This window comes from Mus caroli, unplaced genomic scaffold (assembly GCF_978045245.1).
Source record: "Mus caroli unplaced genomic scaffold, Mus_caroli_1 scaffold_2, whole genome shotgun sequence".
Classification (NCBI taxonomy): Eukaryota; Metazoa; Chordata; class Mammalia; order Rodentia; family Muridae; genus Mus; species Mus caroli.
In genome coordinates, this window is record NW_028227257.1 from 53,551,189 (window position 1) to 53,576,665 (window position 25,477).

General features: G+C 45.7%; 1 protein-coding gene across 1 annotated transcript in view; it reads right to left on the minus strand.

Annotated features, from left to right (window-relative positions):
* Window positions 1–23,681, minus strand: part of Slc27a2 (solute carrier family 27 member 2) — a 36,013-nt gene extending 12,332 nt beyond the window's left edge. Inside the window, exons 1-5 of the mRNA XM_021155854.3 lie at window positions 22,815–23,681; window positions 14,716–14,925; window positions 11,388–11,546; window positions 8,410–8,534; window positions 1,378–1,572 (exon numbers count right to left, since the gene is read on the minus strand). Of these exons, the coding sequence (XP_021011513.1) occupies window positions 1,378–1,572; window positions 8,410–8,534; window positions 11,388–11,546; window positions 14,716–14,925; window positions 22,815–23,292 (1,167 nt within the window). The 5' untranslated portion in view covers window positions 23,293–23,681. The remainder of the gene's footprint in view (window positions 1–1,377; window positions 1,573–8,409; window positions 8,535–11,387; window positions 11,547–14,715; window positions 14,926–22,814) is intronic.
* Window positions 23,682–25,477: the final 1,796 nt, after the last annotated feature.

The window sequence follows — 25,477 nt, forward strand, 5'->3', positions numbered from 1 at the left end:
CTCTCCGAGGTCAACAGTAGCAGCGCTGCCAGCTTGCTGTGGTTGTCCTCCATCTCCACAGCTAGGCTAGTTCACACTGGCCTGACACTAACATTCCAGCCTACAGCAGCGTGGCTCCCTAGGGTTGTCCGTGATGGAAGGAATATCTGCTCTGCTCAGGGTGGGGCCAGTGACGTGTGCCTACTGAACTCTTGCAAGGCATCTGTTACTGTGAATGACAAAGTGAATTCCAAAATTTGCTTTATTGACATCTAAATATTTACACACAGCTCTAGGCTACCTTACTGGACTGCCAAGGCCCGGAGGTCAGGGACCGAGTTGCACAGTGTGGTTTGATGCCGTTGTTGAAGAGGGCCCTTGGACTTTGGGAATGCCTTATGCTCCAACCAGAGTATAAGAAATGGAAGGCTTTATGCCCAAGGTTGCTATACAACAGGGATCTTGAATAAATAACTCAGCAAGTCTTCCCTGTATTAACCCTAAGCTTCCACTAGGCGCCGGGCTCAATCTTTTCCTTTTATCTGTTTCAAGATGTTGAAACGGAGGCCTAAGGAATGTATATAGCTTCTCAGGGCGACTCAGCTAGCAAGCAGTGTGCTCAGATCTGCCCTTCAGAGTCACAGTGTTTATCATATGGACTACTGCTTTCATTACTTTATTGGTCAGTCCCTGGGGGCAAAGGTCATCTCAGAGCTCTCCTGTGGCTGTTTCCTAGTCAGAGACAAGGTAACACTGACTGCACAGGCCGATAGAGGGCCCTAATCCACGGTTATACTTGGAATGACTGACTACCAAGAGAACAGACTCTTCAGGGCCTCCAGGTTATAAAACAACTGAGAGAGGAAAGAGAAATAAGGTACATCTTTCTGGTCAACCTGTGAGGAGAACATGCATGTTGACCTGAACATCTCAGTTCTCTTGAAGGTCTGGGCCGCTGCTCTTAACCCTACACAGCTTTTAAAAAACACCAGGGCCTTATCTCAGAACAAACAAACCCAAAGGCAGGAGGCTAGGAACCTAAACCTATATACATTCCATATATACACAGGGAATTCCCTGTACGATTTTCATGCACATCTCAATTAAGGGGAATACTGCATTTCACAACGTATAATCAACTTATGAAATGGGTAACCTTCAAGTTTTTCTCCCATGCACAAGTATGAATGGAGGAAGGCTTCGCACAGATTCCAAATGCTACAATTAACAAGTTGCTGACCACAAGATGAACTCAACCCGCCATTGTGGTATAGAGTGGGTGAGTCTCTCTTGCTGGTCCTGATGGGGCCTGACTCTGATGATGCATCGTGATACAGCCGTAAAGGAATCGATTCCGAAAGCTGGCTACGCATTTGCTCATCTTTCAGGGTACTTAACTCTTTGTAGGTAGTTTGCTCTTCCGACAGCACCGATTTTCCTTGGATAGTTCACAAATCCAATGTTGCCTTCAGTGGACGCGTAGAACTCATACACGTGGATGTCCCCGAATCTCTTGATGAACTCTCTCCACACATCTCCTCTTAAACCATTTCCCAGGGCTTTTTTCACTTTGTGGTCCCGGTCATTTGGTTTCTGTGGTATCAGAGAGGAGAGGTAGGCAATGTTAACCCTTTGAGAGCTTGTATTTATGTGTTCATTGTATTCAGACTCTATGTGTTTACTTTATGGCGATAGTTGGCCTTATTTTATTTCATATTTGTGTCAGTTACAAATTCATCTTAGTGTGTGCCTTGTCTATCATTCACAGACCTAATCCCCACCTTCTGCAACACAACCACCATATGCTGGCTTAATAGTAAAACTTGTGTTTTCTACTTTGATTTGAGGCAAGATAAAACAAGCAGGTGAACCAGATAATGCCATCGTTTAATTCGCATCCTGTGTAAAATGCTAATAGTTTTCTGACAGGGCTGGTGAGTGCCCTTGCATCCAGAAGGCATGTGCTCAATGGGAAACTGTCAGAAATGGACACATTCTTCCACCAGTACGACTTTGGGTATTTCTCTTGGTAAAGCAAAGTTTTTTATGTGGCAGCAAAGAAAACCGGGAGCCCAACTGAGAGTGATGGGGGGCATTTCCCATAAACCATTGACGAGCAACAGTGTTAGAAACTAGAGAGAAGTCTGGACCACATCTCCCAGATGTGCCTGGGGTCACCAGACCTGCTGCAGTCCAGCCAACGCAGCGAACCAGCTTGAAAGGATAAGAAGGGGAAGAGAAGGAGTTAGCTGGCTTCTAGCTGCTCAGGTGGCTTGAGAGAAAGAGGCTTTGCCAGAAATGAAAATCAGGAAGGAAAAGCTGTTCTGTTCTCTGGGAAAACCCGAAGGGGACCTAGTGACGTCAGAGGTGTCGAGGGACCACGCCACTTCCTTTGTTTACCTGTGCCCACTTGTTTAGGTATCTACAGAGGTGACCCAACCATTGAGAGTTTTAAGGCAACTTCTCTTCTCTAGGAGAGCACAGCTTGGTGGAGTAGACAAGTAAAAGTGTAACTTAGTATTTGTAAACTGTGCCTTTATCTGAGTAGGAAATGGTCTGGGACAGTGTAGATGTGCCAGGTAACAAGAACTCTCCTCGCTCATCAGATGGTCATCTGTTTGTTTAAATCAGCATGGCTCTGTTGCTGCTGCTGCTGCTGCTGCTGCTGCTGCTCTTCCTTCTCCTCCTCCCTCCCCACTGACTTTACTGTTTTTTTGATACAGTCTATAGTCCAGACTGGCCTTCAATTTGTAGAAATCCACCTGCCTCAGCTTCCTCTAATGTGTAAGCTACCTTGCCCAGGTCTTTCAATCTTTCATAACTTCCAGAGAAAGGGTTTGGAATATAGTGTATACTACACACACACACACACACACACACACACACACACAATGAGAGAGAGAGAGAGAGAGAGAGAGAGAGAGAGAGAGAGAGAGAGAGAGAGAGAGAGAGAGAGAGAGAGAGAACTTCTCTAAGGGGGAAGACCCATGGCAACTAGAAGGAAACTTTGAATTGGTTCCATGGAGGACCTAGAAGCAGCAAGTATAGATTTGATTTTTAAGTAGTTTGATTGGCCAAAGGACTTAGGTGGTGAAGCTCACTGTGGTTTTCTAGCTAGAGAGGTGGGCAGAGATTGTCCCTGAAGAAAACGGGTCCCTGAGAGGTCTTTCTGTGGAGAATGGATAGAGAATGGCCAGAGTCTCAAGTCAAAGTGGTTTGAGGGGTTTTTGCACCTGTGTGATCCTGGGTGTTCTGGGTGCTTAGACATCTAATCTCTCCACTGGCTCTCCAGGTCTGCAGGTCGCTGTGTTCTCTTTCACCAAGTACCTGTCAGGCGGTAGGCGGTGTGCGTGTTTGCTAGGGCAGTCTTGGCTTATGTTGGCTGCTGTCCTGGAATGCTGATTACCAATCACTCCCTGATATTACCTCTAATTGTAGGGTTCCACTGCCCATAAAAATGTTATTCTCCTTAGAAAGGACTGCTAGGTTTTCAGCCAGCTCCCTTCCTGCTCTCTTCCATGGGAACTCTGAGACTAAAACATTCCAGTATTTGAAAAGTACTTATTTTCACTTAACAATAACCACCTGACCCTGGTGCTCACCCAGGCCTGCATGACCCTGCACAGGAGGCTTTTGACCAAGACTTTACTAGTTCCATGTGCAGCACATGTTCTGTTCTCCTCCCACACACGTAGTTCACTTCCTTGTCTCTGAGAGCCTGTCTCTCTTTCATTAGACTTGTCTTCCTTAGAGACCAAACATTTCTCTAAATCCTCTGTGCCTGTGTTTTGCACAAGCATAACCTCTGTGTTTAAGTCAGTAACCCCCACCAGGGAAGGAAGGCTCAGCAGCCCATGGTTGGGGCATCCACACAAGGGCAGAGTTAAGGGTGCAGATGCCTAGGCGTATGGGCAGCTGGCCAGCCTCACAGGTGCAGCCAGACACCTGTTGGTGGCAGGTAGCTGGGTTTACAATCACAATGCCAACGGGTTCAGTTTTCACAGTACAGCCCAGGGATCTTATTACCTTAGCAGAACGGATTAAGGTTCAAAGGCTGGAAAGGTTCTTGATGCAAATGAGATCTGGGAACGTCCAAGAGGCCCAGTTTTTACTTTTGTCTTTTGCTTGCCAGTAGCTGAGAGTGGCGTGTGACTCACCCACACTCTTCCTTCCCTCGGGGACATGGTACATCTTTACCATCCATACCAGTTCCCTAAGGAATGGACTTGTGGGTCATTTTTTCTATCATTTCTCTACTTTGTCTTCTACAAAGGAGCTGAGACGAGACACACAACACACCTGGGGTTTAGGTTCCCACTGGGATTTAGTGACTAGTCAAAGGTAAGGTCAGGATGTCCTGGGAAGAATGCAGAGAACCAGAAAATTAAAGTAAGTAAAATATTTCCACCAAGGGCTTGTCTATACGTCAGCCTTTGACCTGTATTGCCTTAATGAAGTTTCTAAAACAGACCGGACAAGACAGATCACAAAGTATTTATCACATATTTCAAATGAAGAAACAGAGCCTTGGAAAGCTTACAATGAAGAGTCCAGGGTCACAAAGATAGCAAAAGAGTTGTTCCAAAAATCAAATACACACAATTTGGCTTCGGACATCACTCTTTTCAGAGGCACACAGATAAGAAGTTCAAGGTTACCCTTGAACTTGCTGGTTTGAGGCCAGATACATGAAGCTCTGTCTAAAGGAAAGAAAGAAGAAAAGAAGGAAGGAAGGAAGGAAAGAAGGAAGGGAAAGAAGAATAAAATGAAAGTGAGAGAGAGAAAAGAGTATATAGCATAAAAACCAGCACTGAAATGAATAAATTGAATGAAGAATACTGTATTCATTCCACTTCTCTGCCCCAGCCCTTTGCCCTTAGCTGACAGCTCTGAGAAAGACACTCTAACTCAGAGTTTTTCTTATATCCACCTTTCTAACTTAAATGTTTACATTTTTATCTCTTGATTCATTAAACTTTACTCCCAAGTAGCTAAGATTTCAGGACTATGCAACAAGGCTCAGTTTGAAAATATTCTTATTGTAAAACAGATTGATAATACAGCTGGGTATAGAATTCTATATGGGCAATAACTTGCTTAGAATTCTGAAGGCATCACACCATTGTCTCCTTGTTTTCAGGGCTGCTGTCAGAATTTAAATGTTCTTAGACAATGAATCTACCCTCTCCCCGCACGCCCCCCCCCCCCCGAATTTTATCCTGTTACCTGACTCTTTGGTTTTGCCTTTCTTGGACCTAGCATGTTAGCTCCCTCCACCTTTCAGATTTCTATTCTATGTAGTTCAAGGTTGCAATATCTTTTAACTTTAAAATAATATTTGATTTATTTGATATGCGTGGGTGCTCTGCCTGCAGGTATGAATGTGTACCACATGCATTCCTGGTGCCAGAGGAGGATAGAAAGGGGTGTCAGAACTCCTGGAACTGGAGTTATGGATGGTTGTGAGCCATCCTGTGTATATTGGGTATCAAACTCTGGTCCAAATAGTTTTGACTGCTGAATCGCTGGTCTAGCCTCTCTTAGTTCTTTAGATAATGCAGCCTGTGTACTTTTCTCCCTTGGCATTCACATTTCTGTGCAATTTTTAAGAGGTAAAAGATCTTCATTATCTTCAAACATTCCTAAGTCCATGTTCTTAACACCTACTGTGCTGTACACAAGGGAGGCCCCACCTGCCTGCTTCAGCCAAGAGACCTTTCTCCTCCCATCAAACCCTCCTACCTCACCCTTCCATGTGAGGCTGTCCAAGAGGCTTACTGGGCTACATACTCTGCTCACTTCCTGCAGAGCTGTTTGCAGTCTGACGGATTCTTCAACATGCCTTTCATGTTCTTCCAGATAACCTGAAGCCACCTTTCTCTGACTGGCTGGAGAACTTCCATGTGCCATCACAGCTCATTGTCTCTGGCCAATCTTCCTGATTCTCCCCTCTTTTCCTCTTTCTCCTCTTTTGCCTCTGTTTACTCTGTACCCTGTTCTGGCACACACTACTCTGTCCAGTTTCTACCAGGATTCAGGTGGTTCAGGCTGGGAAAGACCGGAGAGGCCACCACATGTTAAGGGCATGGCAGACATCAACAGTGAGGAAAGCTGAGACTCTGCAGCTCCCCACTGCTCTGTCTGTCTCAGCTTCTTCCAAGAATCTTGACTTTTTCTTATGGCTCCCAGAATGCTTCTGGATTCCTCCTTGCCTCTCTCTTTGTTCTCCTTGGTGACCCCCTCACCCCCGCACCCCAGCAGATACACAGAATCTCACTGAGAACCATTTACCTTCTCTTAGTTTCAAACTAGAGGACTGAAACTCAGCCTTAGCAACATCTTGCAACATCTTGCACTAATATATACCCTTTTCCTAAAGGAGGGGGCCAAAGAGATGTCTCTGCCTTAAGGAACACTGGCTACTCTGGCAGAGGAACCAGATTTGGTTCTCAGCACCCACATGGTGGCTCACAACTATATATAACTCTAGCTAATCGGAGATCCAGTTTTCCCTTCTGATCTCTGCTGGCATCAGACACACATGTGATGCACAGTCATACATGAGGTAAAACACACAAATGCATTAAATACACCTCAAAAGGAAAAAAAATTAAATATTTTTGAAGGATAATTTTTTAGGCAACTACATCAACATGTTACATAGGAATAGTTCGATTTCCTACGGAAGACATGAAGCTGAGGTATCTTTTCACTGAAAATGAATGCTCTGCAGGGCAAGGTCCAGATTTTACAAAGGAAGATGGGCAGAACAGACACAGAGGATTCAAATATACCACCCCTGTCAATAGTTTTGCAATGGTAATGGCATTTGTTAGACATTTACTAGTGACAGACTCTTCACTCTGTGCTTTGTGGCTATAATCTTATTTTGTATTCAGACTCTGCATAAGGAAAGCTAGTATTATGTAAGGAAAAGGTCCTGCTTTAGCCCATAGATAATTGTGACCTTTATGTGTCTGTTGAATTAAAAAAAAATTACAACAAGGATGCTAAGCCTGAACATTTTGGGGGGAAAAAGCTTCTCTCAAGTCAAGTAAACATTTATTATTTTTCTCCCCGAGCAAGAACTTAGAGGTTCAGTTAAAAGAATATGTTGGCCCTGGGATACTGGTTTCTAATCTCCATTCTGGGGACCAGGGAAGAAAGCCTTTTCATGGAATCTCACCAGTGGGAGGGAATGACTGACAACAATCCTCCAGGTACGAAGGTGTGATAGGAGCCATGAGATGCAGCAACAAGACAGAGCATCAGGATGGGCAAGTTTGATGGGCAGGCTTGGTTATTGGTAGGAGGGGCTCCCAGTGAGCCAAGCAGGCATCTGGGCAGAGGTGGACTGAGTGAGGAGAGGAAGCTTGGTGGGGAGGAGGAGGCCCCCTTTCCTCTCTTTTATCTTTCTTTGCCACAATGACTCAAATGGGTATGTAAGTTGAGCTTAGCAGATGCTTACCAATGGTGATTGATTCATCCCATGGGCCTTTGCGTTTGACTTTTGTTGACTGACTGAATGGCTTAAAGGAACTACCATTTGCTGGATGTACTATACTGTTCAGTCAAGTGGTTCTCAACAAGGATACAGTTTGTGTGTTTGGGGGCATCTGGCAATATCTGCAGACTGCAATTATCATGGGCTAGCATGAGGGGAGGCAACTACTGGTATCTTGCAAATGAAGGTCAGAGATGCCACTAAACATCTTGCATGGAACAGAATAAATCCACAAAGCCAGAACTTAGCAGGTCCCAGACAGCAGCAGCAGCAGCAGCAATGTTAAGAAAACCTGGTTGGGTCCCAAGGCAGCTACCAGGGGCTACGCAGGGGGAGTTCTTGTGAATACCTGACACCCTGTCAGGGTATCCAGATAGCTCCAGGGGGGTAGACATAAGACCCTTTGAGTTACCTTGAACAGATTTGACTTGCTAGTTTCAAAGCTGGGGGTAGATTTACTCATTAAATAGCATCAAGCCAAAGTTTTCTAAATGGCTTTGGTGGGAGGGAGGGTAAGGGATGCTGAGGAGACAAGACTATTAAAAAGTCACATAGTCCAGAGAAGGTGGGGAAGCAAGAAACACACATGCAGCATGAGAGGTAGACACAGTCAGGAGAGGGATGCCTGACTCAAATGGGGGATGGCTGTGGCTTTTCATAAGCAGGAAGGAAATAGGACCTGGGAAGGGAGAGGTGCAAAACCATGTAACAAGACAGAGAATAAAAATTGCAATAAAATTAACAGTCACTGTTCTCTGTCAAGGTCTGTCTCTACGGTAAGTGTGTCATCAGGCATGTTACTATGACAACAACCATCATCTAAACAGAGAACTGAGATAGATGGACCAGCAGAGGCCTGGCGAGATCCCAGGAGTCTGGAATATCTTACTGATTTTGAAAAGATACTGAAGCATGGGGCGTGTTACCTGCGGTGTGTTGCACAGGTACCGAAGCAGTTCACCAATGTACTGAATGACCGTGGCGTTGTATTTCCTGCAGTCGTCCCAAAACTGGCTGGCTGAGAATTTGCTCCGCAAAGCTAAAGTAGCCCCTATAGAAAAGGCACAGAAAACACCTCTCCAATTAGGAAATTAAAAATGAACTAAATCAAAGACATGCTGAGCACCTACTATATTTAATGCAGAGCATAAAGAAGACTTATTATCACCCTGTGAGCCTCCAGTGTATGGAAGAGGAGAAGATGCATGGAGAATCACTCTAATATCATTTGGTGCTCAAGTGAGATTTATGAGATGGAGAAGAGGGGGGATCCTGGGGAGGGGGAGGGAGGAGGGGGGAAGAGAAGGATGGAGGAGAAATGGGGAGGGGTTGGGGAAGGGAGGAATAGAAGAAAGAGTGAACTGCCATCAGAACCATGACTACATGACCTTGTGGGGCAAAGCATGCGGTTATGTGATTAAGCCGAGGACCAGGAGGTGGTCAGATTTTTCCCTAGACTAACATTTTCTTACCTAGTTGTAAGGGTCATTAAAGAGGGGGAAAAGTAAAAGGGGGGAGTTGGAGGGCATGCTCTGAAGGTGAAAGGAGGGGCCAAGGGATTCAGGCAACCTCTAAAAGTGGAGACGACCAGGACATGGGTCTTCAGCATCCAGAGGGAATGCAGCCCGGCTGGAGACAGCTGGCTTTAGGGCTTCTGACCTCCAGATCTGCATTGCTGGGAGCCTTTGAGCTTCTGGCAATTTGTTACAGTAGCATCAGGAAGCCCACACACATTTTCCATGTTATTCGCTCATTTTTACTCCTAAATATACCAACAACTAGGGTTGAGAAGAGACTTTCAAAACGACTTTTCTCCTCTGGCCCGAGTCTGTGGTGCTGAAGGTCCTGTCTGCCTGCTTTGGAGGCCCCAAACCACTCTGTTCTTGAAGACCCAGTAAAATGGTCTCCTGCTCAGCAGCTTTGTGCCTGAAGGGCGGGGCTGCTGCCAGGCAAAGGACTTCAGGGTTGATTCGAGTAGACTAAGGAGGGAAACAGATGCTTGGACCAAGAGTTTTAGTTCAAGCTGCTCTTAAAAAAGCCATCATAGTCAGGCTAACTTAAACTAAAGATAATTTCTCCCAGTTTTGAAGGTTCAAAAGCAAGGTACCAGCAAATCCAGTGTCTAGCAAGGACACTCTTGTTGGTCTGGGAACAGCCATCATCTCTCCACACCCTCCTAAGGGGAACGGCAGAGCTAGTGAGGAGACTCTCTCCCTGCTCAACAGGGAACCAACCCAGTGTTCAAAAGCTCCACATGCATGGCCTGACACTTCTTCTTTTTTATTATTAGATATTTTCTTTATTTACATTTCAAATGTTATCCCCTTTCCTAGTTTTCCCTCTGAAAATCCCCTATCCCCTTCCCCATCCCCCTGCTCCCCAACCCACCCACGTCCATTCCTGGTCCTGGCATTCCCCTATACTGGGGCATAGAACACCTTTACAGGACCAAGGGCCTCTCCTGCCATTGATGACCGACTAGGCCATCCTCTGTTACATATATAGCTAGAGCCACAAGTCCCACCATGTGTTTTCTTTGATTGATGGTATAGTTCCAAGGAGCTCTGGGGGGGCGTACTGGTTAGTTCATATTGATGTTCCTCCTATGGGGGCTTCAGTCCCCTGTGTACTTTCTCTGGCTCCTTCATTGGGAACCTTGTGCTCCATCCAATGGATGACTGTGAGCATCCACTTCTGTATTTGCCGGGCACTGGCAGAGCCTCGCAGGAGACAGCTATATCAGATGGCCTAACACTTGTAAAGTCTTTCTTTCTTTCTTTTTTCTTTTTTTGGTTTTTCGAGACAGGGTTTTTCTGTGTAGCTCTGGCTGTCCTGGAACTCACTTTGTAGACCGGGCTGGCCTCGAACTCAGAAATCCGCCTGTCTCTGCCTCCCAAGTGCTGGGATTAAAGGTGTGCGCCACCACACCTGGCTGGCCTGACACTTCTAAATGCCCTGCCTTTAACACTATTCCACCAGGGCTCAGACTCACAAACATTCAGACACACACACACACACACACACACACACACACACACTATTATGTGTGCTATATATTTTATTTCAAATAAACCTGTCTATTTTCATGGCTTATTTAAAATGAAGCACCACCTGGGAGGAAAGTCAAGTTAACTGACTTCAGTGAAAGAACAAGGAATGGTTTCCTCATACGGGGAGAGGGGGGCTAAACCTCCATGACAAAAAGCAATGGAAGTTCTCCTGAAGGGACGGACAGACGATGCCAACTCCTATTTGGAAGGTGATGTTTGAGAAGGAAAGAGGAGCTGACAGAAGGGCAGCTACGACGATGACGACTAACACAAGGAAGCTGCGGGAGTAAGGATGAATAAAGAAAGGAGAGTGTCGCCGGAGAGGCAGGCGGATTTCTGAGTTCGAGGCCAGCCTGGTCTACAGAGTGAGTTCCAGGACAGCCAGGGCTACCCAGAGAAACCCTGTCTCAAAAAAAAAAAAAACCAAAAAAAAAAAAAAAAAACCCAACCCAAAACCAAAAAAAAAAACCAACCCCCCCAAACCAAACCCTAAAAACCAAAAAACACCCCCCCCGAAAAAGAAAGGAGAGTGTCGAGAGATAGTCAGATGCCAACCATAGGCAAGCTTCTGACATGGGAGAGCTACTTACAGAATCTAAGAACCTAGTGTTTCAACCTGGGTAAAGGCATACATCCTTTCACAGGAATGTCTCCCTAGATATATTGAACAATTAGGGTAACAGGGAGATAGAAATTATTTTAGGTGCTTGTTCATGACATGTGACCCCTAAGGCTTTGGAGTCAATGCGGAAGTAAATACTGTCTCCGGTAGATGGGAAAGTAGCTTGCTTTGTCTTTCCCTTTGAGCAGATGTGTGTGTCAACTGCTGATACATGTAGGGAAATTGACCTTACCAACCACGATGCATCCGTGAAGGCCGATCATGAGCGCTGCACTGTGGTACAGGGGCATTGTGGTGTAGATGACATCCTGGGCTGTAATTCCACTCGACATGGCAAGGCCTGTCCCATACCATAGGCGATGATGATTGATGGTTGCCGCTTTTGGAAGACCTTGGCAAAGACACAAGAGAAGGCATCGGTGAGTCAGGTGGGCCATTCCCATGCTAGAAATGCATGGGAGGGAGAGCTGGTGTACAAAATTCTCTCACACCATGCAGGGAGAATCCCATGAAGGTGGGTGGGTGGGGGTGATGAGCAGTCGGACATGGATGTGTATATTTTTTAATGGCCTGTCCTAAAAACATGTGAAGCTGTGTTTGATTCTCAAGGCATAGTCTGCTGAGTTCTGAGACAGGCGGGTGACGAAGTCCTGATCTGAAGAGACTGGATTCTTACTCACTCTGGGTTCACGAGGCATTTTCATAAATTTCAATTGAAGAGATAAAACAAATGACAGTGTCCAATCCTCAGACAAGAAAGCTAATAACTAGTCCGTTTCATTTGTAATGATATGCATTTGCCAATTCCATTCAAAACACAGGTATGGCACCCTTTTTTTTGGGGGGGGGCAGGAGATCTGCTCACATTTATAGACCTCCCTCACGTATGCAGCCATTTATTGCTTCTGCCCGCTGCCTCATTTCTGTTATATGAGAATATTATGATTTGTTTATATAGTTTTGCTAATTCAGGTGATGCCATTGTGAATTACCTTGTTCACAGGGCAGTTTACACCACAAACGATGCCACAGGACAACAAGCCATGTCTTTGTAATCTGGGTATGAAGGCAGTACATTGGCAGTTACGAGGGGGATCCCCACTCACCCCCCTCCCCTGGCCTGTAAACCATGGGAGTGCTTCCTCGTAGCCCTGCCAACGAAAGCGCTAACACTGGGCTTTTTGCCAATCTGAGAAGTGCAAGCGGTGTCTACTGTAGCTTTAGTGTGCCAAACTTAGCACACTTGTATTTTCTTAACAGTAATTCGCACAATTAAAAAGGCTTTCTTTTAAAAGTGTGATTTCAATTCTTCTCATGGATGATTACCTACTTAGGGGCCGAGCTTGAGCTTAAGACGCAAGTGGGCAGCTCTACTTCGTGAGGAGGAAGGCAGGTCTCGGAGGCACTTAGCCATGCGCTGCCCCATGCCACAGTTTGTTCTGTGGTCAGCAAGCGACTATCACAGTAAACACAATTCCAAGGTCATCACCCCTATCAGTGCTACAGGGCACTGGACCAATGGTGACTTCTCACTCTATGCTAACATTAGGAAAGAGAAGAAACTGTCAAAAGATCAATCATGTCCACCACAGAAAAGAGTGGTAAAGGGTCTGAGGTGCATTTTTAAAAGGATTCATCTCTGCTTCGAGTACTTTGAAGGCTTTCCTAATTTAAGATTTTACACTGATTGATCAAGAAGAATAGTTTGTAACGATTACATCGTTTTGTGCTACCGATTTTCTTTGAGGGATAGGGAAAACATTTTGCTCTCTAAGTGCTTAACCGGACTGACTCATTTAATTACCTTATATAAGAGTAATATAAAAATATTTCATCCACAGGCAAAGCAAACAATAAAATCAAGATCAGCAACCTTGTTTTCCTGCTAATATCAAGGCTGAATTACGAGATTAATTTTTGGAGTGTTAGGAAACACTCCTGAACATGAGTTTTCCACTTCCTTGCCAAAACACTCACCACACTTTCCGGTGTTAGGATTGGCTTTCCCTATCACTAGGCAAAAGCTCATTTCATCTCAGTTATAGTAAAAGTTTACAGTCTCATCTGAACATCTTATTATTCTTATGAAATGAAGGCAGACATCCAATGGACTAAGGCAGTGTCTGCATGCACCGGACAGCCACCTTTGTGTTGGCATGTCGAGTTTGAATTTTTGATAAATAAAAAAATTATACACAGCTTGTTCCTGGCATAGACTTTACATGCCAAGCTCCTTATCTGTTTAAGATGGAGATGCCCACATTCATGTAAAACTGAGGCTTAGCCACTGCAATCTATCTGATGGCTACTGAGGACCTGCTGGAACAGAGGACAGAGATTCTGTGGGCTGGGATTGATCTACAAGCACAACAGAATCTTCAGTCTTAACCATTGATTAATTAGCATGGAGAATACATGCATGACTCATAATTTAATTTCCTCAGCATAATAACAAGGCTCATTGCTATCAGCAATTGGGCCTGGCCTCCTGCCCTCTTTCCCACATATCCCATAGGCTTCAGCTTGTTACATTTTGGTAACAGTTTCCCTGGCTTTTGTTTTTTGTTTTTTTTTTTTAAAGATTTATTTATTTATTATATGTAAGTACACTGTAGCTGTCTTCAGACACTCCAGAAGAGGGCGCCAGATCTCTTTACGGATGGTTGTGAGCCACCATGTGGTTGCTGGGATTTGAACTCTGGACCTTCGGAAGAGCAGTCGGGTGCTCTTACCCACTGAGCCATCTCACCAGCCCCCTTCCCTGGCTTTTGATAGGCAGACTCTGAATATTTATTCCACAAATTAGGAAGGGGGTGTTACCACCTTAATTGTACGAGTTTGGAGTTAGCCCAGAAGGTGAGTCTTGACATCTTACTTCTTGTCCTGGGAAGTCCTTAATCTTTCTATAAGTCTCTGAGGCTATGAAAGGGGCAGATTCAAGGGCAGGAGAGAGCTGAATGAGTGATGTCTTTGAGCCCCTTGAAGAACCTGGACTATGGTGACACGGACATTGCTTGTTTCAAGTAGCAGACACTGCAATGTTTTCTGGTAGTCTACAACACGCTAGTGTGCACCTGATGACATACAGGGTCTTAGGCCCCGTGCCAGGCTCACCCCACATCAATATTGCATGGGAAAAATCAGCCTAAACATTCTTGTGTCACCCCACAGTTGTCCTCTGCTATGTCCCCTTTATGTTGGTCACATAGTATAGATGGACTCTGGATATAAAAGGAACAAAACACAATAAGCATTAAAATTTTCTAATAGCCCATTCAGGGCCTTATCTCAACCCCCCGCCCCCCCCCCCCAGTTATTAGTTAACTGTTTTTGTGTTTTAGAGCAACTGACTGGATGTGTGTGGAGCTGGGGAAAGGTCAGTGGCATCACTTGTGATGAAATAAGAACACATGTGACCAAGATTTCTCCCGTGAGATCTGAATTCCCCGAAGCATTAGTTAGCCGATAAGTTTTTCCGAGAGCAACAATATTTAAAAGGTTATGTCAGTGGTTAGATCCTTCAGGGCAGGCCCGAACCTAGGAAATCCTCTCTTATTTACCTGTGGTACCCGAAGTATAAATGTATACTGCTGGCGTGGTAAAAGTGACTTCAGACCTCCACGACTCTGGGGTGGGTTCCGCCGACACTCCGTCTACTTTGTCCAGTATCGTGTCCACACCATTTGTGTTAGAAGTTCTGCTTACGTAAAAGACGGACACGGCATCCTTTTTCAGGGTTGGGAGAACCTCCTCCACAGCTTCTTGTAGATCTTAAGTCAGTGAGAAGAATCCGAGCAAACTACGTTAGCTGATTAGGCAGGTACAGAGTCCCAGAAACATCATGATGCTCTGCATCAACCTATAGTTTTCTAAAAATATATCACAATACAAGTGATTCTTAGGAATTTTTTGACAGTGTCCCACTATATAGTCTTGGCTGTCCTGGAACTCGATCTGTAGAACAGGCTGGCCTCACGCTCTCAGAGATCCACCTGTTTCTGCATCTCCAGTGGTGGGATTAAAGGCATGTGCCACCATGCCTCCCTAGTTCTGCATTTTAGTATGGAGCTTGATATGTTTGAAAGCACACACACAGACACACAAACACACACACACAGGCACACAAACATACCTACAGACACACAAACACACACACACAGGCACACAAACATACCTACAGACACACACACACACACACACACACACACACACACACACACACTCATACCCCCCTTCCATTCCACTATCTGAAAGAATTAAAGTTGAGTCCTGATGGTTTCCTGAGCTCAGCTGATGGTTCGTAGAAGACATCACAGAAACGTGCATTAGGCAAAACCCAAACAGTTTCAGTGCATATCGCTGAAGCACCGATAGGCATTTCCAGAACACACCACACATAAAGGCCATTATTTTGTAAAGTCTGAATCACATGCGAGAATACAGGTGTCACAAACAAATCTATTTTTCCACGGGTTGAGTTAAAAAAAAAAGTTCTGACTTTAGTATGCAAACTTTATTTCACACCTGCTTCTTTGATTTCCTGCCCTTTGTCTATAAAAGGAAATCTCTTTTACAATTACCTGTCTGGAATTGTAATAACCGAAGTATGTATGTATGTGTGTGTGTGTATAATTTAAAAAGACTTATTTATTATTATTTTATGTGCATGGATGTTTTGCTTTCATGCATGCCTGCTGTCTGTAGAGACTGGAAGAGGGTATTGGACTCCCTGGAACTAAAGTTAACAAGGACTTGATCCTTAATCCGTCTCCTCACTGTCAACCCCGCTCTGACCCCAGTGTATCTGCATAGCCACTGCTCACTGTGCAGTGGCCCTGCCCCCAGTCACTGTTCTCTGGAGGCCTCACATCCCTTCTGATGGAGTCCACTCTCCTCGTTGGAGGGACTCATAATCCCCTCCCTGCTGGCCTTTTTGATGCCGTCGCTGACTTTCTGATGCCATCGCTGACTGTCTGCCTCTGCCCCTTGCCTCTGTTCACATCATCCATGTGAGGTCCATATTAAACCTGCTTGTATTTAATAACCTTTGCCCAGACCAGTCCACCTGCTTAACATGGTCTCTCAGCCCCTCAGCAGGTTCATTATCTTTTCTTTGACAGAAGGGATAGCCATTACCCCTGCTCAATATGACTTAGGTGGGTGTCACTTTGAGGTTCCAGGGTCTTGCTCACTTTACTAGAAAAATCTTCCCCCCTTAAGTTAAAGCTACTGACGTGAAGACTGAAATATGAAATTCCGTGTACGAATATTGTCTGTAAGCTATGTAGCTGACATGACAACCAACTAGGACACAAAAACCTCAAATACTTGTGTGTGTCGTAGTCTGAGGTCCTCTGGACTGGGAAGCTGAAGTCTGTGTAGGGCACGCTCTTGGGGGCCATTCCTGGGAGGTGGCCAGGGGAAGTAGAGTAGATAGAGAAGTTGAACCAATACAGTACAGTACAGTGGCCTCCCTAGCAGGGCCTCATCTGGGCCTGACATGGCCTTCAGCATTGTCTCAGATAAGTTAAGGAAGCTGACCTCTGCTTCTGCGCTTTCCTGTTAGCCACTCAGACTGGCTCACTCACGGAGTGCCCTCAGACTGGTGTGTGTGTGTGTGTGTGTGTGTGTGTGTGTGTGTGTGTGTGAACTCTCCTTAGCTAAAGCAGGCCCTGGAAAACGTCTCAGCTGAGAGCTCCTGACAGCTGAGGAAGGCTGGAGGGAGGCAACAGGAGGCACACCACAGCGTCTGCTGTGCCTGTCATTCCTAGATAGGCTTTACATTTTCATTTGCTTAGAATGCTTTGCAAGGTATCCTTACATACACTGCACTGATTTCACAGCAACCCTGTGATACAGGGACACGCCGGTAACCCTATTTCTACAAATGGACGGGGACACACAAAATTAAATTATAGCTGGGTACTAGGAACTCCAATGTCTTTGCATTTGGCACGGCGGTTTAAGTTTTGACGAAGTGCCTTTGCCTTGTTGAAGAGGGTGTTCTCTTGACTTGCTCTGTGTGTGTTCAAGTGTGTAGACTTCGGGATGGAGTGATAAGGCAATCATTGTGCATCTTGGTGGACAGAGCAACTCAAGCTTTACTGAAAGCTCAGGAGGGTAAAGGTGAAGCTTGAAGGCTGTGGAGTAGACCTGTCAGCTCCTCCTTGGTTTACATGGTAGAGGGGAATAAACTCCAGAGACAGCAGTGCATGCTGGGTGGTGGGGTGCACGCGATGGGTGGGCTGGGGAGATGGGTGCATGGCTAAACATGCTTGCTGTGTTAGTGTGAAGATTGGAGTGTGGGTCCCAGCATCCACACACAAGGCAGGCGTGGTCACAGTCACTCCAGAACCCTAGGGCTTCAGAAAAGGGGGTGGGGGTGGAGACAGGAGGATATCTCTGGCTACTGGCTGTCAGCCAATGAGTTCCAAGTTTAAAGGACTCCAGAGGAACAAGGCAGGGTGACAGAAGTGAGCAGCCAATAGTATACACCATATACACACCACACATCACGGGAGGTGGGGGGAGAAGAGAGAGAGAGAAAGAGAGAGAGAGAGAGAGAGAGAGAGAGAGAGAGAGAGAGAGAGAGAGAGAGAGAGAGAGAGAGAGAGAGAATGAGTGAGATTGAGATTTCTCATTCTATCCATATTCTGTGTTTGGATCATTATGTGAAAACCATTCACCAAGAACATTGCCTTTCATCAGCTTCAACAGTGACAGAGGGTTATCTTCCTGAAGACAATATTTTTTTCATGTGTTTAATGAGATTATACTCTGCCAAGGGGAAGGCTCCTGGAATGTACATCATAGAGAAAACTCACATTCTCTGAGTGATAACTCAGGCAAGTGTTCATGAGCCTTGATTTTCTTTACATATAGAGAATTTCCAGGGAGTAATTGGGAGCTAATTTTTTTTTTTTTTTAGTATTGAGCCTGTTAAGTCTTAAGAGTCTCTAAAAGTCAAGCTGGCTGGATTAATTCTCAAGACAAACACCACTGCACATCTCTTTTATATACATGTCTTTGCATCAGATCCTCTGGGACTGGAGTTGCAGATAGTTGTGAACTGCCATGTGGAGTATTGGGAATCGAACCTAGGTCCTCTGGAAGAGTAGCCAGTGCTTTTAACCACCGACCCACCTCTCCACCCTATGTACATGTACTTTGTAACAAAGAGTTCAAGAATTTTTATCAGCTTGAAAGCTGAAATTTAAAATACAGAATTAAGTTCATCCCTCTAGGACCACAAATAACCAAAGGAAATTATTTGCAGAAAGAACACTGCTGGAGGTATCACACAACACCTGACTTCAAATTACACCGAAGAGCCATAGTGACATAGGCAGCATGGGGTTGTCACAGAACAGACATGCAGACCAACAGGATGGGACAGAGGACTCAAGGATAAACCCACACAGATGTGGCCATCAAAATTTTATCAAAGGTATAAAAATACGCTGTTCAACAGATGGTGTTGAAACAAACTGGGTATCCATCTATAAGTGAATGAAACCAGACCCACATCTCTAATCTGGCTCAAAAAATCCATTCAAAGTGGATCAAAAGGCCTTAGTTAAAAACCTGAAACACTGACACCGTTGGAGAAAACTTCAGTGTGAGGAAGGAATAGACTTCAAGACACAGGCAAGAACTTTCTAATCAGGACACCAATGACACAGGAATTAACAAATTAAGTCTAAGGAATTAAGTCGCAGGAATGAACAAGTGGGACTGTATGAAAGGAAAGTTTCTGCCCAGCAAAGGAGATCATCAGCAGAGCAAACAGATGGCCTACAGGATAGAGAAAACCCTTGCTAGCTACCTCAGACAAGGGACTAATATCTAGAATATGTAAACAACGGCAAAACTTAGATACTCCAAATCCCTGTCAATCAACACAGGGACTAACAAAATGATGGGGTGGGAGGGAGGTGGGGGGGTTTCAAAAGGAGAAACACAAGCTGTTAACAAATATTTCAAAAAGCATGTAACAGCCTTATCCATCAGGGAAATGCAAATTAAAGCTACTTTGAGACTCCGTCTCATCTCAGGCAGACTGACCTTCATCCAGAAGTCAGCAGCAAAGAGACAGGAGTGGAATGTTTCTAGCTCCCCCTTTCCTCACACTGTTTCCAAAGTGGCTTTGTGCATTCAAGAGACTTATCAATATTAACACAGATCACCCACCCTGTTAATACCTTTCTTTTGAAAAATCTGGGAAAATAACAGGGTCGAAAGAGTATCCCAGTTGTCTCTTCCCAGACAACCAGAAATTCCTGGGAAGGGCCATGCTCTTGCTGGACAGGATGTAGGGAAAGAGGGACCCTTGTTCACCGCTTCTGGGAGTGCAAACCAATAAAGGCATTATTAATATGGGGTTTTCTCCAAAAATTAAAAATGGAACTACTATCCTCCCTTTCCTGGGCACCAACTCACAGAGTGCCTAAACCTCCCTGCTCGCTGCTACAGTATTCACAGTAGCAAGGACTGGGGCCAGCCGCGTTCATCACTGGATCAGCGGACAATGAAAACTTACTCACACACAATTGAGGTTTATGCTGCTGTAAAGAAATCTGCAATCTGCAAGAGAATGCATAGAACTGGAGAGTATTAAATGAGACAATCCAGACTCAGGAAGATAAAAATGACACATTCTCTCTCACATTCGGGTTCTAGCTTGTGTGCATGTGTAGCGTGTGTGTGTTTGTGTGTATGAGTGTGTGTACAGGATCACAAGAAGAGGAAAAACGAGTTGAAGATGGGGGTGGGGGAGAAAGACCAAAGAGACATGCAGAAAGGAAGCCGTCCATGTGTGGGGGTGAAAGGGGACAAGGGACATCAGACAGACATCAGAGCAGAAGGGGAGAATCAACATTTTTTTTTCCAGAGACATAATCTTATGACATAGTCTAGCTGGCCTGGAAATTGCTAGGTGAACCAGGTTAGCCTTGGATTCACAGAGGCCTTTTGAGTGCTGAGGTTAAAGGTGTGCAGCACCACGCGCAGCATAGGAAACACAAATTGTAAACAGAAATGTCAGAATATTATATGTGCTAATTAAGTATTAAGACAAAACTAATTCACCTTTCTGTGCCAAGCTCAGATGACTGATCAAATAAACAAGTGTCTTGGAAGTGGGAGGAAAAATCTGCATGTGTCTCTAGGTCCTTGTCACAGATACCTGGGCAAGCAATGCCCTCTCCCAGGCCTCTGTTTGTTTGGTTATTAAACAGATGGAATTCTGAATCTCAAAGCCTGGTCCTCAGATCATCAGGAGCGGAGGAAGGGCTGGTCTGGTGCCATCACCATCCTATCGAGTCAGAAGTTTAGGGATGAGGTTCTGGAACCTGTCTTTTAAATGGACAATTCTTGTGTTCACTAGTGTTTCTTTTTGTGGGTATAAACGTATGCAACTGAAAGGCTTACAGTCTGTCTAAGGCCCTGCCTTATGCATACAGTCCTGAGCCAGTCAGAACAATACTTTTCCACTCCAGCACATTTACATTTGCTTTGGACTCTGGTTCTCTTCACAGAGATGGCTCCAGGTCAGAGTGTATGATGTACAAAGGTATCTCTGTTATTGGAGAAAAAAAAAACTGTTTTCCAAATATGTGGCTGTTCTCAAAGGTTAGTTTGCACATTGCCACATGACACGGCTACCGAACAGGCAACTTTGGACTCTGTTTTGCTCTCTCAGGAGCTATTTCAGGTCAGAGGGCATCTCTGTGTCATATAGAAAGAAATCTCAGGGATTCAGAAAAAAAAGAGGGATATTTTGTTTATAAACTGTGTCCCATCTTAATGCTAGTGGGGGCTTCAGGCCCACTGACAAGTTAGGGCCAAGTCTGATTTGAATGTAGGGTTTTCAGTATATTCCCCATGTGAACAGGGTGCCCTGAGGCAGGCCACTACTGTCCACATGCAGGATGAGCTGGCCTAGCACCCCTAATTTGAAAGTTAAAGCACTCCAGAATTCTTTTTCTTTCTTTGGGTGTGACCATGATTCCACAATACCACAGCAAGTAGCTTTTGTTTCTTGCACAACATTATTAAGTGCACTGGATAAAATTACCTTCATGCTCAGGCAATATGGTGTATTTGAAACACAAGTAAACTCTTTGGACCTGGGTATATACACAAATATTCCAAAATCTGAACATATATGAAATCTGGGCACTTTTGGGTCTGAGCAGTTCAGATCAGGGATACCCAACCTAGATAGGTAGCTGGGTTTCTGACTTTCTTACAAAACCAAACTCCTTAGTCATTTAAACCCCAGTCTCTTTGTGGGTTAAACTGTAAGCCCTATGAAGGTACCTCCAAGAACCGGGGGAACCGTGGAGCAGGGGAGTCTAAGCAGGAGATGTTGAGGTGCTCCCTCGGGTGGAACACAGGTCACTGTATTCATAACTTCACTCTGAGAAAGCTGGTGACAGAGCAGGCTGTGACAGACTCCCGTTTCCGAGGGAGAAGTCCTTAGAGACTGTTGGGAGTATCTTCGAAGGTCCGGGCCCATTGCATTATTTGATGCCTTTAAAACCATCTCTCTACTTTTAAAACTTTAGTTTCGAAGCCTCTGCTTTTCATATCACGAATTTTCTGTCACATAGGGCAGGCTTCTGAATTTCCTGGTTTCTTAGAAGTAAATGGGCATTTAGGCTTTTTGAGGGCACTAGGCAAACTGCTTGGCTTGTCTCAGTTTCCTGAGCTATGAAGTGAAGGGCAGAGCAGATAGACCCCTGACTCTCTGAAGCTCTAAAGCATACATCTGTGTAGAGGATGGCACTGTATAAGAAACGTGGGCTTTGAAGATGGAGCTAGGCTGGAAAACTCTATATGTTTCCTCAATCATATAACAGAGGAGTGATTTTTAATTTCTCAGAATATTAAAACCATCCATTACAGTATTTGGCACCAATGGGCATCCCAAAGACTTGGATCCTCTCATCTTCTGCATGGTTACTAATGTCTTGTTACTTTTTCCTGGCCCGGGGTCTCTCCTCACTGACTGAGAAGCAGCAAGGGTGTTGTTCAGACACTAACTGCTGGGAGCTGAGGAAAAGAGTATGGAGACAGGGAAGCTAGGGGCTGGGTCCACTATGGTTCTCATCCAAGGCCCTCTGAATTTTAATGTAAATGTGTTAAGTTCTGATTGGAGGAATGGATTTAGAAGTGGATCCCTTTGGACAGCCCCAAGTCTTCCTTAGACAGTGGACGTGAAGCTTTGGATTTCTGGGCTGCACAAAGAAATCCCATGATATCCTCTATGAGTTGTGAAGATTAAAAACAACATTGTGCATATACAGTGGTCCCCTGGGTTAACATTGAGGGTGGGTGGGAACTGCCTCGCGCATAACATGGATACACACTTCTTGTCATCTCTAAACAACACAGGTAAGAATGAGTGGTTTAGTATTCAACACTGTGTTAGGTATCATACGCAATCTGGATTCCGCACTGGAGGACTGAAGCGCTTCGAAAGACAGGCCACTTTACATCTAGGAATTCTAAGGATTGTTAATCAGCGTCGTACACCTGGGATTGACCTCTTTTTCCTGCTTCCTGGCCCCCCACCACACTGCAACCCTGAAACCAAGGTAACGAGTGCCCCCATACTCCCATCTCCAGGGTTAGGGCCGGCGGTTTTGCAGCTCACCTGGGGAGGCCAGCAGTACCTTCGCCCCGCAGCATTGAAAGCAGTGCAGCAGAGACTTGGCACGAATGTTGTAGTTGAGGCACGACATGGGACAGCCCAGTTTGAGCAGTCCCAGCCAGATCCACACGTAGGCAGGCTCATTGCCCATGAAGAGGGCTACGCAATCCCCCTGTCGTAGGCCCAGTTGATCGTGCAGCGCCCGCGCCACTTGGTTGCTGCGCCGGTCCACCTGGGCGTAGGTGAGCGTCTCGTCTCGGAACAGCAGGAAGGGCTTGTGTGGGGTCTTGCGCGCTTGTTCCAGGAAGACCCCCAGGATGGTACGCACGGGTCGCCGCTGCCGGTAGCTGCGCACCCGCCGGGCCATGTTGGCCAGCCGCAGGAAGTACCGCACGTCCTGGAGGAGGTAGGGGCAGCAGCAGGTGAGCAGCAGAGGCAGCAGCAGCAGCCCCGCCAGGCCGGTGTAGAGCACTGGCAGCATGGCGGCAGCTGCGGGGTCCCCGGTCCCCGCCGGGGCCGAGGGAGCGCTCGAGGCGTGCAGCGCGGCGGCAGGCGGGAGAGGAGCAGAGCAGGAGCTGGCGACTGGGCTCGGCCTCCGGACGCGCTGAGACTGCGGGTGGCGGCTCGGCTGCAGGTGCCCGTGGCGCGCTGTGCGGGCGGGACGGCCGTGGGTTCCGCCCCCTCGTGGGGCTCCTCGTGCGCTCAGGGGGCCGCTCCTGTCAGCCTGGGTGGCCCAGGATGCCACAGCACTTGTGTTCAGTGTCTGGGGTCAGATGAGATCTAGTTCTCTGCAAACAACGCTTGGCGCAAACAGCCCACGTTGAAAAGGTCAAAGGCGTGGGGGCTGTGGTTAGTTATTCTTATCACACAGCGCAGCGCCTTTGTTTAATCAAGTACCTTATAAACGCACCGCGACCCTATTATTAATAGCGGGCACCAGGTGCCACAGCTAACCCAGAGTCCCACCTCTACTCCTTGGTCCCAGAGGCTTTCCGCTAGATCTCTCTTTGTTTCTAACGTTTGCTTCTCTGCTCAGGCAGTCTCCTGTGGCGAAGGTTTCAAGGTTGAACAATCGCGCCAGAGGTGGTCGCTTTCAGCTGCACCAGCAGTCCCTCATGTGAGCTTCGCCTGATTCGGGAACTCGAGCAATGGGGTTAATTTGTTTTGAGATTTTGTGCTGTTACGCGATCCTCTTTCCAACATCGACGGTATTGTGGACTCATTTCGACATTTACCAAGAAAACACACAAAGCAAACAAAGTAAATAATGACATATCTCAAAAGTCATTTCTTCAAGAAGTTTGATCTATGTATTAATGCCCCTTGGTAGTGGTACTGTACAAGGTTAGCATGCTTGCTACCAAGTAGGATCAGGACCTAAGTAAAGATGTGCTTCGTTGTCACAGTCTTCTGTCCCGTGCTCATTCATATTATTGTTGTCGACCTTGCTCTAGTGGATGGCCCTATGGCCCAACTGTATACACACACACACACACACACACACACACACACACACACACACACACAGATGAGTATATATGCTGTACAAATTGAATTGAGATCTATTGGAAAAAGGAAGAGGGCATCAGGAGAGGTGATAGGTCTGGAAGAGAGATCGGATCTGGAAGTATTTAGGGGTGAATATGATCAAATACATTGTATGTATGTGTGAAGTTCTCAAAGAATTAATAAAAATATTATGCTTAAAGAATACCTAGTAATATGTGAGATTTGAAACAGGAACAAGTTTGGTCCCAGGTCACTAACCACTCTCTCAGCACCGAGAGTCACAGTGTCATTTTGTCTTCTTATTTTCTGGGTGTCTTTCCATATTTTCTTTTTATTTCCACTACTAAAAAAATGTCTCTCATAGCCTTCTGACCTCTTTTAGACTCTCAGGACCACTTCAAGCAGCCCTTTCCTGTGTCAGGACTGTCTTTCTACTGCTGGTCTAGTTTTCATCCAGCGAATGGTTACATCAGTTCCCGGAGTGGGAGAGGGCGGAGGGCTTTCATCATCCCGGAGGAGAAGGCAATAGTATTGACCACAGCTTGGTTAATGAACCATTGTGGTGTGCATGTTTTTTCCCCCTGTGATGCTCAGGGCCAGCTCTTTTTTCCTATCTCATCTCTTTAAAAGAAGTTATTTATTATTCGAATGTGTCTCTGTGTGTGTACACGTGCGTGTGTGCTCATGCGACTGTGCTTGTATGGCACGGCATGCGTGTGGTGGTCATTGGACTACTTGTGTAGAGTTGGTTTTTCTCCTCCACTTTTATGTAGGTTTGGGGAACCCAGCTCGGGTCACCAAGCTTTCAAGCGTCTTTACCTGCTGAGCCATCTTGCCAGTCCTTCCATTCCATTTCAGTGTAGCCTTCTGACCAAGAATCTTCCTCAAGCTCTCTACCCAGAAAGCTCAGTCACCACAGATGTCCTCCCTCTCCTTCTTCCTGTCCCTCTGGTTAACTTTGCACTCGGGCAGTCTTTCAGTGGCGGGTGAAAGCAAACAAGGCCCCAGGGGCTCAATTAGAAACGGGAATTAGGCAGGAACTGGTAAATCCAGCCATTAGATAGGCTTCAAATGGCTTAAGTTTCGAATCTGAATTTATTTTCCCTTTCTGTCTTTCTTCTACTTACATCCTCTCTTCTCATCCAGGCTGTTCCTCA